We start from the raw sequence: 16,603 nt of genomic DNA on the forward strand, positions 1-16,603 counted from the left end.
GTGGTGGGATTAGTCTTTGAATATTAGGAATAGTAAAGAACTATTGTGAACAACTTTATAAAAACTAAAATAAAATAAAAAGACAAAAAAAGCAAAGTAAATTATTTAGCATCTGCCTATTGGGCAGGCTTGAGTAGTGGTGGGAAAATGCGAAATAATGATGGTTGGAAGGTACAATGGTGGTGGCACTGGTGTTGAAATATTGAATGTAATCCATTATTGTGAACAAATTTATGATAATAAAAAATTATTCATTAAATATTCATATTTGAGTGTCCTATTTGCTAAAGTATTCCTCATAAAGCAAGGATTTAAAAAAATGTATTAAAGGACCATGATTTGTACTTTTGTTATTGATAAGGATCTTCCAGGCATTACACCCATCAACTACCCCTGAGGCCATGTAATCCCATCAACTGCCAACACCCAGTAACTATAAAACCCTGCTCCCGGAAGAGAACAGCACAGAGTCTCCTGCCTCCGTGCCTGTTGTCCTCACTGGGGCTCCTTGGAGGAGGGTGGGTTGAATTTCCCTCCCCACCCCGAGTAGAGCCCTGGCAGCTGAAGACCTTCGGTTCCAGCCACAGCCATGCTTAAAACCACTCTCCACACATTTGGATGAGCCTCACGCATGAAGAGACCAGCAGAGGAACCCAGGTGTGCGGGACCTGGGGCGTAGTTCCCCAAGCCTACTCGGATTGGGATTCGGGCCTCCTCCACCCGGAACCCCTATCTTCCAGGCGTTACACCCACCAACTGCCCCCATTGCCGTGTAATCCCATCAACAGGCAAGACCCAGTGACTATAAAACCCTGCTCCTGGAAGAGAACAGTGCAGATTATCCTGCCTTCACGCCTGGCTGTCCTCACCAGGGCCCCTTGGAGGAGGGTGGGTTGAGTTTCCCTCCCCACCCTGGGCAGAGCCCTGGCAGCTGAAGACCTCCAGTTCCAGCCACAGCCATGCTTAAGACCACTCTCCACACGTTCGCACACGCCTCATGCATGAAGGGACCGGCAGAGGAACCAGGTGTGTGGGACCCAGGGCGTAGTTCTCCAAGTCTATTCGGATTGGGATTGGGGCCTCCTCTACCCAGATCCCCCATCTTCCAGGCGTTACAGACACCAACTGCCCCCGGAACCGCATAATCCCATCAACGGCCAAGACCCAGTGACTATAAAACCCTGCTTCCGGAAGCCAACAGCCACTTACTCTGGTGAAACTGGCAGGCTACCAAAAGTATCCTGCCCACACGGCAGAGTCTGGCAAACTCCCCATGGCGTATTCAATATGCCAAAAACCAGTAACAATGATGGATCTCATTCTCCTGACCCTGAAAGAGCCTCGAATGTGGCACTTTTTAAAATCTCAGGGCTAGGACGAAGGAGACGTTACTGGGGCCTGCTCAAGGCAATTGATGACCAACAGGATGACAGTGATACAGTGAATGATAAGGTTATATGCATACAGTGTCCCAACACCACACCCAGCACCAGAATGTCAGTATCCCTCCACAAATACCTCAAGGCTCCCTTCCATCCATAGCCCAACTCCATCCTCTTGGTAAGCTCATCTCTGTTGATTGTTTCGCAGATTGTTTTCATTGGCCATTTGTTATTTCCTTACTATGTTTCTTTATATTCTTACTGTCCTCCCATTGTTTTCATCGATTTGCTCGAGCGGGCCCAGTAACGTCTCCATTGTGAGACTTGTTGTTACTGTGTTAGGCATATCAAATATGTCATGGGTAGCTTGCCAGGCTTTGCCGTGTGGGCGAGATACTCTCGGCAGCTTTCCGGGCTCTCCGAGAGGGACAAAGGAATCGAACCTGTCCACCAGGCCAGCCGCGTGCAAGGCAAACACCCTACCACTGTGCTATCACTTGTGTGACCTTTCTGTTATACATATGTGAAAAATCATTTTGTATGTGCTGCATTCCTTCTGACTTCACTCATCATGATTTTCTTTTTCAGTCATTTTTCTTATAGCTAAGTAGATTTCCACTGTGTTGTGTGTGTGTGTGTGTGCGTGTGTGTGTGTGTGTTTCTTTTCACTCATCTATTCTTGGGCACTTGGGCATGTACTTGGTTTGTTTCCAGATCTTGGTGATAGCAAGGTTTTTTTTTTAAGAGTTAGATGTACTCAGTTTCAGATTCTGTGAGACCAGAGAGATAGTACAGAGATTAAGGTGCTTACCTTGAATGCAGCCAGGGCTCATTTTTTGGGTACCACACATGGTTCCCTGAATTTCCTGAATACTGTTGGGTTTGTTCATAAAACAAAACCAGATTTGAGCTATATATTAATTTTACCTTTCTAACTACCATGTGTACATTTTCCATCAATATCTAACTTAGCAAGGTTGTTATGACAGTGAGATGATGTATATAAATTTGTATGGCATATAGAAGATGCTGAGCAATAAATAATTGCTTTATTTTTCTAGAAAATGTATCCTTTATAGAATACAATAAAAATTTCAATACACATGCTATGTTAATTTCAGTGTTTTAATTTTGAAGAGCCCCAGGCCACAGCTTAACAAAAATTATAAAAAAAGACTAGGATTGAACACATGGATAATACTGTCTGTATTACAGGAATAGTCAAGATCTAGGCTGAGAGCATCTTTTTCCTTTTTGAATAGATCTGATACATATAATCTTCAGTTTCAACCAGATTTTTATAAAATTTAGTTACTACCCTTACAGAATTCTAACCAAATATATCACATATTTTATTGTATAACATGTTTTCCTTTTCCTTCTAGGTTTTTCAGAGCCTTGAAGACCATCATTTGGAAGTGGTGGCTTTTTTCAGAGAAAATGGATTCCATGGACTTCTTGCCCATGATTCTGAGTATGCCCTCTACAATATTCCTTCTTACTACAGTTCTCATGCTCTGAAACTGAGCTGGAATGGAAAGAATCTTACCACCAACCAGTTCCTGATACAGGAGGTGGCCAAGCAGTTGGGCCTGAAACGAATTAATTTTCCCATATTTGCTGCACTGCTAGGTATGTAGTCCAGAGAAATCTCCAGTGATTGTTAGTTTTCTTTCCCAGAATTAGGAGATGAAGAATAGAGAGATTTGTCTTCCTTAAACATGCATTCCAGGGTTTGGAGCCAGAGTACAGCAGGTATGGCTTTGCCTTGCATGCTACTGACCTAGGTTCAATTCCTGGCATCCCAGATAATCCCCTGAGCACCTCCAGGATTAGTTTCTGAGTGCAGAGCCAAAAGTAACCCTGGAGTATTGCTAGGTGTGAGCCAAAGACCAAAAAAAAATCTGCATCCCAAACACTGTTGGGGAGAACCATACAGATTTGGGGGTTAGTTATTAGACAGAGTTCATTTGTCATATGAATTAATAAAGGATATTCCAGAATATTATTTCGATTTTTTGTAAAACTTTATCTTTTGTTATATCCCAAATCTACCTTATGCAATGTTCTATTTCAGGCCAAATGTTCTGGAAGCCCTGGTTAACTTTGTTTCCCCACTCAGAGTATTAATATTTCTTCCTTGGTATCTAAATTTAGATCCAAGAGGACAAATTGTTAGGAGCAGAGAGATAGTACAGCATGTTGGGCATTTGCCTTGCACACAGCCAACCCAGGTTCAATCCTTGGCATCCTTTGGAGATGTATATTTTTTTTTATTTAGGAGTACTGCTATTTATCCAGCCACTGATTAGGCTGATTGAATTTTGCATGAATTCCACCTTACTTTTTTCCCATTTTTTATAGTTTTATTTATTGAATAAAATCCGTGAGAGTAGTTACAAAACTTTTGGGTTTAAGTCTCGGTCATACAATGAAACACCCGTACTTTCACCAGTGCCCATTCTCCACCACCAAAAACCCCAGTATACCTTCATTCCACACCCTCCCCCTACCTGTGAGGCAGATGATTTCCAAATCACTCTCTCTATACTTTGATCACATTCAACATTTCGACACCACACCCACCATTATTATTTGGGATTTTACCCAAACACTCAGATCTGCTGAAAAGGCAACAGTAGACAATTTGTTTTCTATTGCTGGTCAGGAATAATATATGATGTCACGCGGTTGCAGTAGAGTCTGCGCAATTTTGAAATTCTGAAATTTTAACAATTAAATCTGGAGAGACTTCCTAGGTTCCGAGATCTGTTCCTGAGTCTCTAGGATCATGGCCATTAAGCAGCTTGATTAGGAGCCAGAGAGGATGTTTGTGGGCGGCGACTTGCAGTCTCGTTGGGGTGGGGAGGAAAGGGCCAGCTCCACCCCCATCCCATGAGGCCCTGCGTGTCTCGTCACAGTAGACCCAAACCTGACTGTCCAATGGTCTCTGCTGGATGGCGGCCACTGAGCCACCAAAGGGGAGCAGGCCAAGGCACAAAACCTTTTCCCACCTGGGTTGGCCCAGTGCCAGTAACCTACTGCGTGGCCCACATGCATTTCTGCCAAAGCCGTTGGGTTTCAAGATTTGTTTCTGAGACTCTGGGGTCATGGCTGTTAAGTAGCTTGATCAGGAGCCAGAGAGTCCGTTTGTGGGTGGCGACTCAGAGTCTCGTTGGGACAGGAAGGAAAGGGCCGGCTCCACCCCCATCCTGTGAGGCCCCTGCGTGTCTCATCACTGCGGGCCCAAACCTCAGTGTCCAATGGCCTCTGGAAGATGGTGGCCACCAGGCCGCCAAGGTGGAGCAGGCGGAGGGGCAGCACCCTTTTCTCCCTGGGGTGGCCCGGCGACAGTAACCTACTGTGTGGTCCAGACGCATTTCTGCCAAAAGCCGCTTGGTTTTGAGATTTGTTTCTGAGTCCCTGGGATCATGGCCATTAAGCAGCTTCATCAGGAGCCAGAGAGGCTGTTTGTGGGCAGTGACTCTTTGTGGGTCTTGTTAGCTAGGGGAAGAAAGGGCCGGCTCCACCCCCATCCTGTGAGGCCCCAGGTGTCTCATCACTGCAGGCCCAAAACTGTCTTTCCAGCGGCCTCTGGAGGATGACAGCCACCAGGCCGCCAGGGGGAACAGGCCAACGCACAAAACCTATTCCCACCTTGGGTGGCCCAGCACCAGTAGCCTACTGCAGGAATCGGACGCATTTCTGCCAAAAGCCATTGAGTTTTGAGATTTGTTTCTGAGTCTCTGGGATCAAGGCCGTTACACAGTTAAATCAGGAACCAGAGGCCATGCCTCCAATTATATAGCTGAGCTGGAGGTGGTTTGTCAGTATGTCTCCCACATACCTAACTTTTGGCCGTTTACTTTCTTGGTAAACTTTGCCCCAAGTTTTTGGGGTCTGGCCAAAGGCACAGAAGCAATTTTGGGGTATCTAGAAGTCTGAAGGAGCCATGAGGCTGCTGATGCACTCGCCTCACAGGTACAGATTGACTTGCTGGTGGCACCATACCGCATTGGAGATGTATATTAATGATGAAAGGCAAACTATGTTTTGCTCTTTTGATGCTTCTTATATGTTTTCTGTTCTACGAAATTCAGTGTTGATAAAAGAGTGATTTAGGTAGAATGACATAATAATGGGAATTCAGTTTTTCAATGGACATAAGAGGAAAAAACAAAACAAAACAATCCCTGGAATCACATATGGTTCCCAGAGCACTGCCAGGAAAAATTTCTGAATGCATAGAGAGGAGTATTCCCTGAGCATATCTGGCTATGGCCCCCCAAAACAAAAAGCATAAATTGTTGTTTATATTTTTTGTTTTTGTTATGCTAATATTTTATTATTAAAGTGCCCAACATTCTAGGGGAAAGGGCAGCTCAGATAGAGAAGGGAGCACCAAATAAAGGGTGTTTGGAAGATCCTCCCAGGTTGGGAGATGCATGTTGAAAGTAGACTATGGACCGAACATGATTGGCACTCAATGCCTCTTTTGCAGACCACAACACCCAAAAGGAGAGAGAGAACAAAAGGGAATGCCCTGCCACAGAGGCAGGGTGGGATGGGGGGGATGGGGGTGGGAGGGATACTGGGATTCATGGTGGTGGAAAATGGGCGCTGGTGGAGGGATGGGTATTTGATCATTGTATACTCGAGATCCAAGCACAAAAATTTGTAAGTCTACAACTGTACCTCATGGTGTTTCACTAGTAAAAATTAATAAAAAAGAAAGTGCCCAAACATATAGCAAAAGTAAAAGAATTTCACAGTTAAAGCCCTGTATCCACCATCTGTTTATTGCCACTAGCATTTTATTATGCTTATCATATACTTAACACTTTTTCTTCTCATCTTTTTATTTGTATTTCACAGTAATTCCAGATTATGTTTTTAGTTGTTTTTTCATTTTGTTTTTGTTTTTTTTTTGTTTGTTTGTTTGTTTTTGTTTTTGCTTTTTGGGTCATATCCGGCAATGCGCAAGGGTTGCTCCTGGCTTTGCACTCAGGAATTAATCCTGGCAGTGCTCAAGGGACCATATGGGATGCTGTGAATTGAACCCAGGTCCAGGTCGGCTGCGTGCAAGGCAAACGCCCTACCCGCTGTACTATCACTCCAGTCCCTTAGTTGTTTTTTCAAGTACTTAAAGCATAACAATTGATATACTGTTTCAGATATTCCCTTCACTCTTTAATCCTAAAGTATTTGAATTTGGATAGTCTGATGAAGTCAGCACACATTTTGGATTTAGTCTTTGAGCAAATCACTGAGGTAACACCTCCTTGGTTCATTCTCTTTATTTCCTTATCTGTGAAATAAGAATAATAATTCCTTAAAGATACAGGAAAGTTAAAAGAAGTGAGATATATAAAATACCCATCTTATGGGGGCACAGTGCTGCCAGCAGGTCAGCCTGTATCTGTGAGGAGAGTGCATCAGCAGCCTAATGATACCTTCAGGCTTTCTGATACCCCAAAATTGCCACTTTGCGTCTCTCCAGACCTCAACAACTCAGTACTAAGTTTCAAGAGAAATTAAATGACCAAATGTTAGGTATGTGGAAGCCATGCCCACAAACCACCTCCAGCTCAAAAGTACTGATGCCTTGAACAAAAACGATGACTCTTAGTACTTGTATTTCAAACCATAATACACAAAAGCTGCCCATACAGGCAGAGCATGGTGTATTCGATATGCCAAAAACAGTAATGAGAATAGGTCTCATTCCCCTGACCCTGAAAGATCCTCCATTCGTTGAGAAAGATGAGTAAGGGGCGGCTGCTAAAATCTCAGGGCTTGGAGGAATAGAGACATTACTGGTGCCTGCTCAAGTAAATTGACGAACAGCGGGATGACAGTGATACAGTGAATGCACAAAAGGAGAGAGAGAGGTAGTAGGGGATGCCTGCAATAGAGGCAGGCCTGGGGGTTGTTGGGGAATGGTGTGAGGTGTGGAGGGATGGGTGTTGGATCATGGTGTGACTGAAACCCAACCATGAACCACTTGTAATGGTCTATCTTAAGGATATTCAATCAAAATAAAATATCACGGTCATGGTCCTCCCGTTGTTCATCGATTTGCTCGAGCGGGCCCGGTAACATCTCCATTGTGAGACTTTGTTGTTACTGTGTTTGACATATCGAATACGTCATGGGGAGTTTGCCAGGCTTTGCTGTGCGGGCGAGATATTCTCGGTAGCTTGCCAGGCTCTCCGAGAGGGGCAGAGGAATCGAACTCGGGTCGGCCATTTTGGCTGCGTGCAAGGCAAACACCCTACCCGCTGTGCAAAATAAAATAAATAAAAACAAAAATAAATGCCCATTTTATTAGGTAGTCACTAATTGGTGGTTATTATTCTAATAACTACATTGAGTACATAATAGATAATAGCACGAGCTTTAGCAATTCCATCCTAGCTTCTTTGGGGGGTTGGGCGATTTCAGGATTTGAATCCAGGGCCTTACTTCAAACTTTTCATCCTACTATGGGTATTTACTTGTTGACTGTGCCACTGTGATCAGTGTGATAACATGTTAGGATCTCAGTTTCCTTATCTTCATGAAATAATAATACTATGCACAGCTATAATAACTGATGATTCATATGTTATGGTACATAGTAGGTAATCCTAAGAATAGATATTTGTGGACCACATTCATACAAATCTATGAAGAAAAATACTAATACCCCAGTGAATACTGAAATATGGACTTGAGAGATAATACAGGAGTTAAGGAACTTGCCTTGCATTCAGACAACCCCAGTTTGATATCAGGTACTGCATATAGTTCCCTGGACACCACCAAGGGTGATTCCTGTGTTCAGAGCCTGAGCACTGTAGGATGTGGCCCAAAACAAAATCAAGCATGGCAAAAGAAAACAGAAAAAATAGTATGCACCAGGGACATGGCTTAGTCACAGGCACATGCCTTGTGTGTGTGAGGTCCTGAGTTTGATTCCAAGTACTGAAAAAAACTAGAGACCTGGGACTGGAGTGATAGTACAGCGGATAGGGCAATTGCCCTGCACACGGCTGACCCGGGTTCGATTCCCAGTCTCCCATATGGTCCCCCAAGCACCGCAAGGAGTAATTACTGTGTGCATGAGCCAGGAGTAACCCCTGTGCATCGCCATGTGTGACCCCCCCCCAAAAAAAACTAGAACACTTAGTTATGAATTATTTGATAATTTTCTCTCAAAAGCCCGTTCATGACGGTAGTTATGAGGAAATATTTGTACCATAAATAAATGACAAATGTACCTTACAGGTAATCACATTCTTCCAGATGAAGACCTGGCTGCTTTTCACTGGAGCCTGTTGGGACCAGAACATCCCCTTGCATCACTTAAGGTAATATGCCCTATTTCTTCCACTATGCCTAAAGCCTAGAGGACATCAGGTTTTGTTTGACATATTGATTTAATTATCTCTCATTAGCTTTAAAACATCTCAAGTACTTACAGGTAAAAAAAATTAAATTTATGGTGAGTACCCTTATGTCCTAAGTATTCATACTAATCTAAGAAGAAAAATACTAATATGACAGTAAATACTGAAATACTTAGGAAAGAACACAAAAGAAAATTCACAAAAAGGAAATACAGGGACAATAGTATGACTATATGTGCCGGAGACCAAACTTTACATCTGAACCATATCCCTAGCATGAAATTTAGCGAATACTGAAAAACTAATTTTCTTATTCCTATTAAGGTTCTGATGAGACAGTTCATTCTAGTTGTAATTGAAGTTTATGACTGTATGATGTTTCCTTCATGCTCCTGAAAGACCATTTTATACTCTTTCTCTCTTCTCAAGCCTACATTTCTTCCCACTCCTTGCTCACTTAGCTAATAATATAGCTGAGAAAGTTGAAGCAATGGTGCGAGAAACTTCCAACAGCTTTCAGCCCTTAACCTTCTCAACTTTATGCATCTGTATGACCACATGCTTTGCTTTCCTCCTGTTAACTATGGATGATCTGTCCTTATTACTGCCCCAGTGTAACCCCTCTGTTTCTTTTCTTTTTTTTATTTTTATTAGTGAGACTGCTTATTTTCTTGATCCCAACCCCTATTGCTAGTTTAAGGGCATCACTCTTTATTTTTCTGTATCATCATTTTAAAGGCTAAGGTACAGAATTCACTCTTGTTCTTAGTGATCCATTATAGATGTCAGTTGTTCTTGTTGTTTCTGTTTATCTTACCTCTTCTAGGTACGAGCTCATCAGCTGGTTCTTCCTCCATGTGATGTGGTGATCAAGGCTGTTTCTGAGTATGTTAGTTCCATAAAAGACCCCTCAAACCTGGATGTGGTTGGGAAGGATGTTTTCAAACAATCTCAGGTGAGCTAGCTTTCCCATTCATAAGAGTTAACGGTTTTATAACCTTCATCAGTACCAACACATCTCCTGTGGGGAGGGTGGGTCTGTGCTGCTTTCTTCCAGCTGTTTTGTCTTCTCCATGCTCCATCCTTCTCCATGCTCTTCTCCGTGCAAACATGTGTAATTTGCAAAGTTCCTTTTAGAAAATTTTACTAGGACTGAGTTGAATGAGTATTTTACCTCTTATCTATTAATAACCAATGTTATGCAAGTTTATTCTGGAAAATTTAGAAAATAAAACAACTCACTGAAAATCTTATTACCCAGAATTACTCTGGCATGTGTCCTTTTACAACTTTGTTGCTTTCAATCTGTATTTTCACATAAAAGATAGTCTTTCTTACTGAAAGATAATAGGCAATAAAAATAGGATTTAAAGTAAGGCCTCGTGAAACAGGAATCAGTGTTTTATTCTTAATGATGAAAACAGGAGTCAACTTGGATTTTGTTTTGTAAAATAAAAATAAGGTAAAGGTAAAGGCCCTCCCGTTGTTCATCGATTTGCTCGAGCGGGCCCAGTAACGTCTCCATTGGAGGCTTTGTTGTTACTGTGTTTGGCATATTGAATACGTCACGGGGAGCTTGCCAGGCTCTGCCGTGCGGGCAAGATACTCTCGGTAGCTTTCCAGGCTCTCCAAGAGGGGTGGAGAAATTGAACTCAGGTCGGCCATGTTGGCTGTGTGCAAGGCAAACGCCCTACCGCTGTGCTATTGCTCCAGCCCTAAAATATAAAAATATATATAATAAAATATAAAATAAAAATAAATCCAAGAATATTAAAATTGTTAACTTGAAATGATAGTTGTATCTTTATGCTCACTGTAGCATTAAATTCAATACCCATGCCTAAATTTCAATCTTTTCATCAACAAATGACTGTCTAATGAAGCTCTGATATAAATATTCAATGGTCTACTAATCTCCCATTTAAAGAGATGAAATCATGCCTTTTGGAGCAATCTAGAGGTAATTATGCTAAGTGAAACATGTAAGAATAAGAACAGTAGTTATTAGATTGTTTAACTTATAAAAAGTAGTATGATTTACTGAAGCAAATAAACTGGCAAGAAATGACAGAACTGACTCCTGATTCACTAAAATCTATGGATATTAACAGAGAGAAAGGGGAGAGAGGTCTTTTGGTGGTGGAATGGTACTGGAACTTTAAGGAGGTGATGACAGTTATACAAATATAAAGCTATAAAGCTAAATCCTTGGGATTTGATGATATTGTATACCCAATGAAATATTAAAACTTGAAAAAGGAAATTAAAATAAGTTTTAAGTAAATAACTTACTGTAGCTGAATTGAATTTTTCTGTTGTGTTTGAGCCATATCTGGTAGTACTCAAAGCTTACTTCTTGCACACTTTTTTTCTCCCCCACTTTCAACCTTTGAGTTCTTCCTGTGCCCCTGTGTGGTCTCAGATTCATGTCTGATCAGGACTTAGGACCTGGATCCTGAATCCACTTCCACTGTTCCTGAGAAGAATTCCTCATAAGGCAGCAGTGGCTGCCAGAAATGAATGGAGCCATAGGCACTAACCTGATATGTGAATGATTGTTCAAGGTAAATGATCAGACCACCTGGAGCTTGGACCTTCAACCTCAGGATACACAAAGCCCAGGAGTTATGAAAATATATAGGGATATAGTTTCTTCAATAGACAGGGACAGAAGTCCTATTTTTACACTGCCTGAGGATCCCTTACGAGCAAACTGAAGAAATCCTTGGAGAGGATTCATAATTGATACAATTCATACAATTGAGGTAACCAAATAAAACAATAGCAAAACACAGCAGGAGAATGTATGAAGCCAAAAATTAAATCTGTGATCTCAAGGACAAGATACATCATCATTGTAAAGACTAGGTAATATGGGGAGCTGGAGAGAAAGAACAACTGGTACGATGCTTAACTTACAGCTGGGAAATCCAGGTTGATTCCCAGCACCATATCCAGACCCTTTGCCATGTCCCCCAAAACCAAACACATTCTTCTTCAGTGTACATGGAGCATTTTCCAGGATGGACCATGGGCCGGAGTGTAATTCAAGTAACCGTAAAGTCATAAAAATAGAAATCACCTCAAGTATCTTTTCATACTGCGATACCATGAAGATATAACTTAATTATAGAGAATTTTGGGAGAACTACACCCATTTGTCAACTTAATAAGATACTCAAATAACTGTTGAATCAAGGAGTAAATCAAAGAAGTTAAAAGAATATCACTCAAGAAAAATGAAAACACAAAATGTCAGAACCTATGGGACATTGCAAAAGCAGTATTAATGGGGAAGTTCATAACAATACAGGCTTGTATCAGATGAGAAGCAAAAGCTCAAATGAATAATCTGTCCTCACAACTTTAGAACTAGAAAAAGGAACAAATGAATTCCAAAGTAATAGGAAGATTATAATACATATTAGAAGAAAACTCTAAAATCAATCAAGAAAACAATACAAAAGGTCAATGAAACCAGGAGCTGATTTTTCAGAAGAATAAACAAGATTGATAAACCGTTAGACTCACCAGGGGAAAAAAGTGAAAAACTAAAAAAAAAATCCCATCAGATATGAAAGTGGAGAAATCACAAAAGGTTTTGAAGTATTACTAAAAATAGCTATGCTACTAGAAGAAATAGATGAACTGTTAGACTCATACAACTGCCAAATTTGTATCATTACAAATAGAAACCCATACCAGACCAATCATGAGTAAGGAAATTAAAACTGTAATATATTAAAACTGTAATACAATTTATATCCTTAATAATAAAAGCCCTGGTTTAAAGAGCTTCATTTGCCAGTTCCACTAAACCTTCAAAGAATTACTGCCAATATTTCTCATGTTCTTCCAAAGAATCAGAGAAACAGGAATCTTTCCCAACAGCTTTTGAAGCCAACAATACCAAAAACAGACAGAGGTGTTACAAAATGTGAAAAATCACAAACTAATATCAATGAAGATCAATACAAAGATCATTAACTGGATCTCAGTGAACCAAATCCAACAACATATCAAAAGAATGATACATTATGATCAAATGTAATCCATTTCAGGGATTCAAGAATGGACCAGTATATAGAAATAAATTTATGATTGCACTATATCAACAAATGAAAAAATAGAAATCATGATCAATTGATTTGACGAGATCAATTATTTATTCATGATTTTTTAAAAACCCTGAACCAAATAGTGATAGAAGGAACATTACTCAAGACAGAAAGGGTCATTTACAACAAACCTACAGCAAACTTGATATTCCTACAACAGTGAAAAATTGAAAGCCTTCTCTCTGAAACAAGACATAAATATGTCCCCTTTCTCTTTTATTCCATTTTGCCTCAGAAGTCATTGCCACAAGAATTAGGCAGAAAAAGAATCCCAAGAGATCTATATTGTAAAAGGGGTTAAATTAACACTGCTTACAAATGACATGTTTATACACACAGATATACTAGAAACTCCAAGAAACAGTAAAACAATACACAACATAGCAGGTTAAAAATCAGTACACATAAATCTGTCACATTTCTATATGTGAATAAGGATCTAAGATCAAAAACCTACTCCATTTAAAAGTATCAGAAAACATCAAATGCCTATTAATTAACTTAACAAAAGAAGTGTTAAACAAATAGAATGAAAACTGTCAATCACCTTTGAAAGAAATATAAGTAGACACCATGAAATGGAAAAATATTCCATACTCATGGTTTGGAAACAGTAACCGTGTCCTGACAATACTATATTTAGAAAACCCTAAAAACTACAGAAAAACTCCTAAGAAACAATAGATTTGTATATCAAAGTGGCAGGCTACAAAAATAATATGCAAAGTTAATCGCTTTCCTATGTGCAAATAATGAGATTTTTTAAAAATCACATCACTTTTGTGCCTCAGAAAATCAAGTACTTTCGAATCAGCTTAATCAAAGAGATAAAAGAGCTATACAAAGAAAATTGCAAAACACTACTAAAAGAAATAAAAGAGGATATGAAGAAATGAAAACACATCCCCTGCTTATGGATTGGGAGGATTAATATCAGCAAAAATGGCAATACTCTCCAAAGTATTTTACAGATTCAGTGTAATTCCTATAAAGATACCCATCACGTTTTTCAGAGAAATAGACCAAACTCTCCTGAAATTCATATGGAACAATACCTCCACCCCCACCCCCACTCTCACCCTCCACCCCTGAATAGCTAAAGCATATTTGGGAAAAAGAAGATGGGAAGCATCACTTTCCCCAACTTCGTACTGTACTTCAAAGTGATAATAATTTAAACATCATGACCTTCATGGTACCAGAAAAAAAACACCCTCAGATCAATGAAAAACGAGAAAATTGAAAACCCAGAGACAGACCTACAGGTAATCTTTGATAAAGGAGCAAAATATATGAAGCAGAGTGAGGAAAGCCTTTTCAACAAATGGTGCTAGAAAAACTTGTGACCACATGCAAAAGCAAAAAACAGAAACAAAACCCTCAGACTTCTTCTTAACGTGATGCACAAAAGCCAAATCAAAATGGATTAAAGACCTCAACATCAGACTTAAATCCATAAGGAACATAGAAGAAAATGTAGGCAGAACTCTCCTTAACATTGAAGCAAGAGACATGTTAAAGTATGAAACACCACTGACCAAGCACGTGGAAGCAAAGATAAGAAATGGGACTACATTAAATTAAGAAGCTTCTGCAACTCAAAGGAAATAACGATCAGACTACAAAGACAGTCCACATAATGGGAGAAATTATTTGCCTACCACTCATCTTATAGAGGGTTAATACCCAGGATATATAAAGCACTGGTAGAACTTTGCAAGACAAAAAATACCATACAACCTTATCAAAAATGGGAAAAAGAGATGATAAGAAAGACTGTCAAAGAAGAAATACAAATGACCAAAAGGCACATGGAAAAAGCTCTATATAACTAATCAGGAAAATCCAAATGAAAACAATGAGAAAACACCTCATAGCAAAGACACTGCACTCATCATAAAGAACAAATAATCATTGTTGGCATGGATGTGGGGGGAAAGGGATCCTCATTCACTGCTGGTGGGTGTGTTGACTGGTCCAGCCTTTTTTGAAAATAATATGGACATTCGTCAAAAAATAGGAAATGAACTTCCATATGACTCAGTAACTCTATTCCTGGAAATATACCCTAAGGGCCCAAGAACAATTCAGAAAGGGGATCTGCACTTCTATGTTCACTGCAATACTATTCACAATAGTCAAGTATGGAAACAACCCAAGTTCCTTAGAACAAACAACTGGATTAAGAAGCTATGGTATTAATGCCATAAAGGGAAGAGAGAGAGACAGGGAGAGACAGAAAGAAGGAAAGTGCCTGCCATAGAGTCAGGCTGGGGAGAGGGTTTTAGAATGAAAACTGGGGACATTGGTGGTAGGAAATGTACACTAGTGGGGGGATGGGTGTTGGAATACTTTATGACTGAAACCTGACCATGATCAGTTTTGTAACTATATATCTCATGGTGATGCAATTTAAAAAAAGAAGCTATGGTGTGTATACACATTGGGATACTACACAGCCATTAGAAAAGATGACATCACGAAATTGACTGATACATGGATCTATCTTGAGAATATGATAGTGAGTGACATGAGTCAGAGGGAGAGAGACAGACACAGAATAATCATACTCATTTTGGAAATATAAAAGAAACGTTGTAGGAAAATAATGCCCAAAGACAATAGAAACAAAGGGCAGGAGAACTGGTCCTTTTTTTTTTCTTTTTGGGTCACACCCGGTGATGCACAAGGGTTACTCCTGGCTTTGCACTCAGGAATTACTCCTGGCGGTGCTCAGGGGACCATATGGGATGCTGGGGATCGAACCCGGGTCAGCCACGTGCAAGGCAAACACCCTCCCCACTGTGCTATCGCTCCAGCCCTTGGTCCTTTATTGAACGCTTGACATTGGTGGAGGAGAGGGGTTAGGGAAAGGATAACTAAGGATAGGTAGAAGTAGTCAATTTGTACGAGAGCTGGGTTCTTAAAGGAGGTAAAATGATATGCATGATATGGTTCCATTAACAAAGTGCCTCCTGCCACAGAGGCAGGCTAGGGTAGGGGAACTAGGGACATTGGTTGAGGTAAGGGGACACTGGTGAAGGGATTGGTGTTTAATCGATTCTACAAGTAAAACTCGATTATTTATAATTTTGTTACTTGGTAATTCAAAGGGATTCAATACTTGTTAAAAATAAAGAATTAACCCTGTCAAGCTACCATCCTACCTAAAAGCAGTGTACAGGGTCAATTTAATATCCATCAAAATTCTGATGACATTCTTCAAGGACTTAGAATAAACTCCACTAAAATTTGTAATATCATAAATCTTTTCAAATAACCAAAGTCATTCTGAACAAAAGAAGTTAGGAAGTATTGCTAATATAATATAAAGCTTTATATGTAATTGCCACATAATAATGGTGTAGTTCTTTAATAAAAAACTCTCTCTGGAATAAAGATTCTCTGACCAATTAATATAGTTGAGAGTCCATAGGGATAGGAGGGTAAGAGAGAATTGGAACATTGTTTGAAAATATTGCAAACCACGGTTCCTAAATAAAGAATTGGAAAGAAAAAATATACAAGTGGGATTTCCGGATAGGGCTTTTGCCTTGCATGCGTCCAACCTGGCCAACCCGAGTTTGATTCCTCCGCCCCTCTCGGAGAACCTGACAAGCTACTGAGAGTATCTCGCCCTCACGGCAAAGCCTGGCAAGCTCCCCGTGACGTATTCAATATGCCAAACACAGTAACAACAAAGTCTCACAAT

General features: G+C 40.3%; 1 protein-coding gene across 1 annotated transcript in view; it reads left to right on the plus strand.

Moving 5' to 3' along the window:
* The window catches only part of FAM120C (family with sequence similarity 120 member C), a 200,961-nt gene that overhangs the window by 90,102 nt on the left and 94,256 nt on the right, over positions 1-16,603 (plus strand). The window contains exons 2-4 of the mRNA XM_056129974.1: positions 2,768-3,014; positions 8,652-8,734; positions 9,600-9,728. Of these exons, the coding sequence (XP_055985949.1) occupies positions 2,768-3,014; positions 8,652-8,734; positions 9,600-9,728 (459 nt within the window). The remainder of the gene's footprint in view (positions 1-2,767; positions 3,015-8,651; positions 8,735-9,599; positions 9,729-16,603) is intronic.

The sequence above is a fragment of the Sorex fumeus genome, unplaced genomic scaffold (genome assembly GCF_029834395.1).
Source record: "Sorex fumeus unplaced genomic scaffold, SorFum_2.1 ptg000073l, whole genome shotgun sequence".
NCBI classification, from domain to species: Eukaryota; Metazoa; Chordata; class Mammalia; order Eulipotyphla; family Soricidae; genus Sorex; species Sorex fumeus.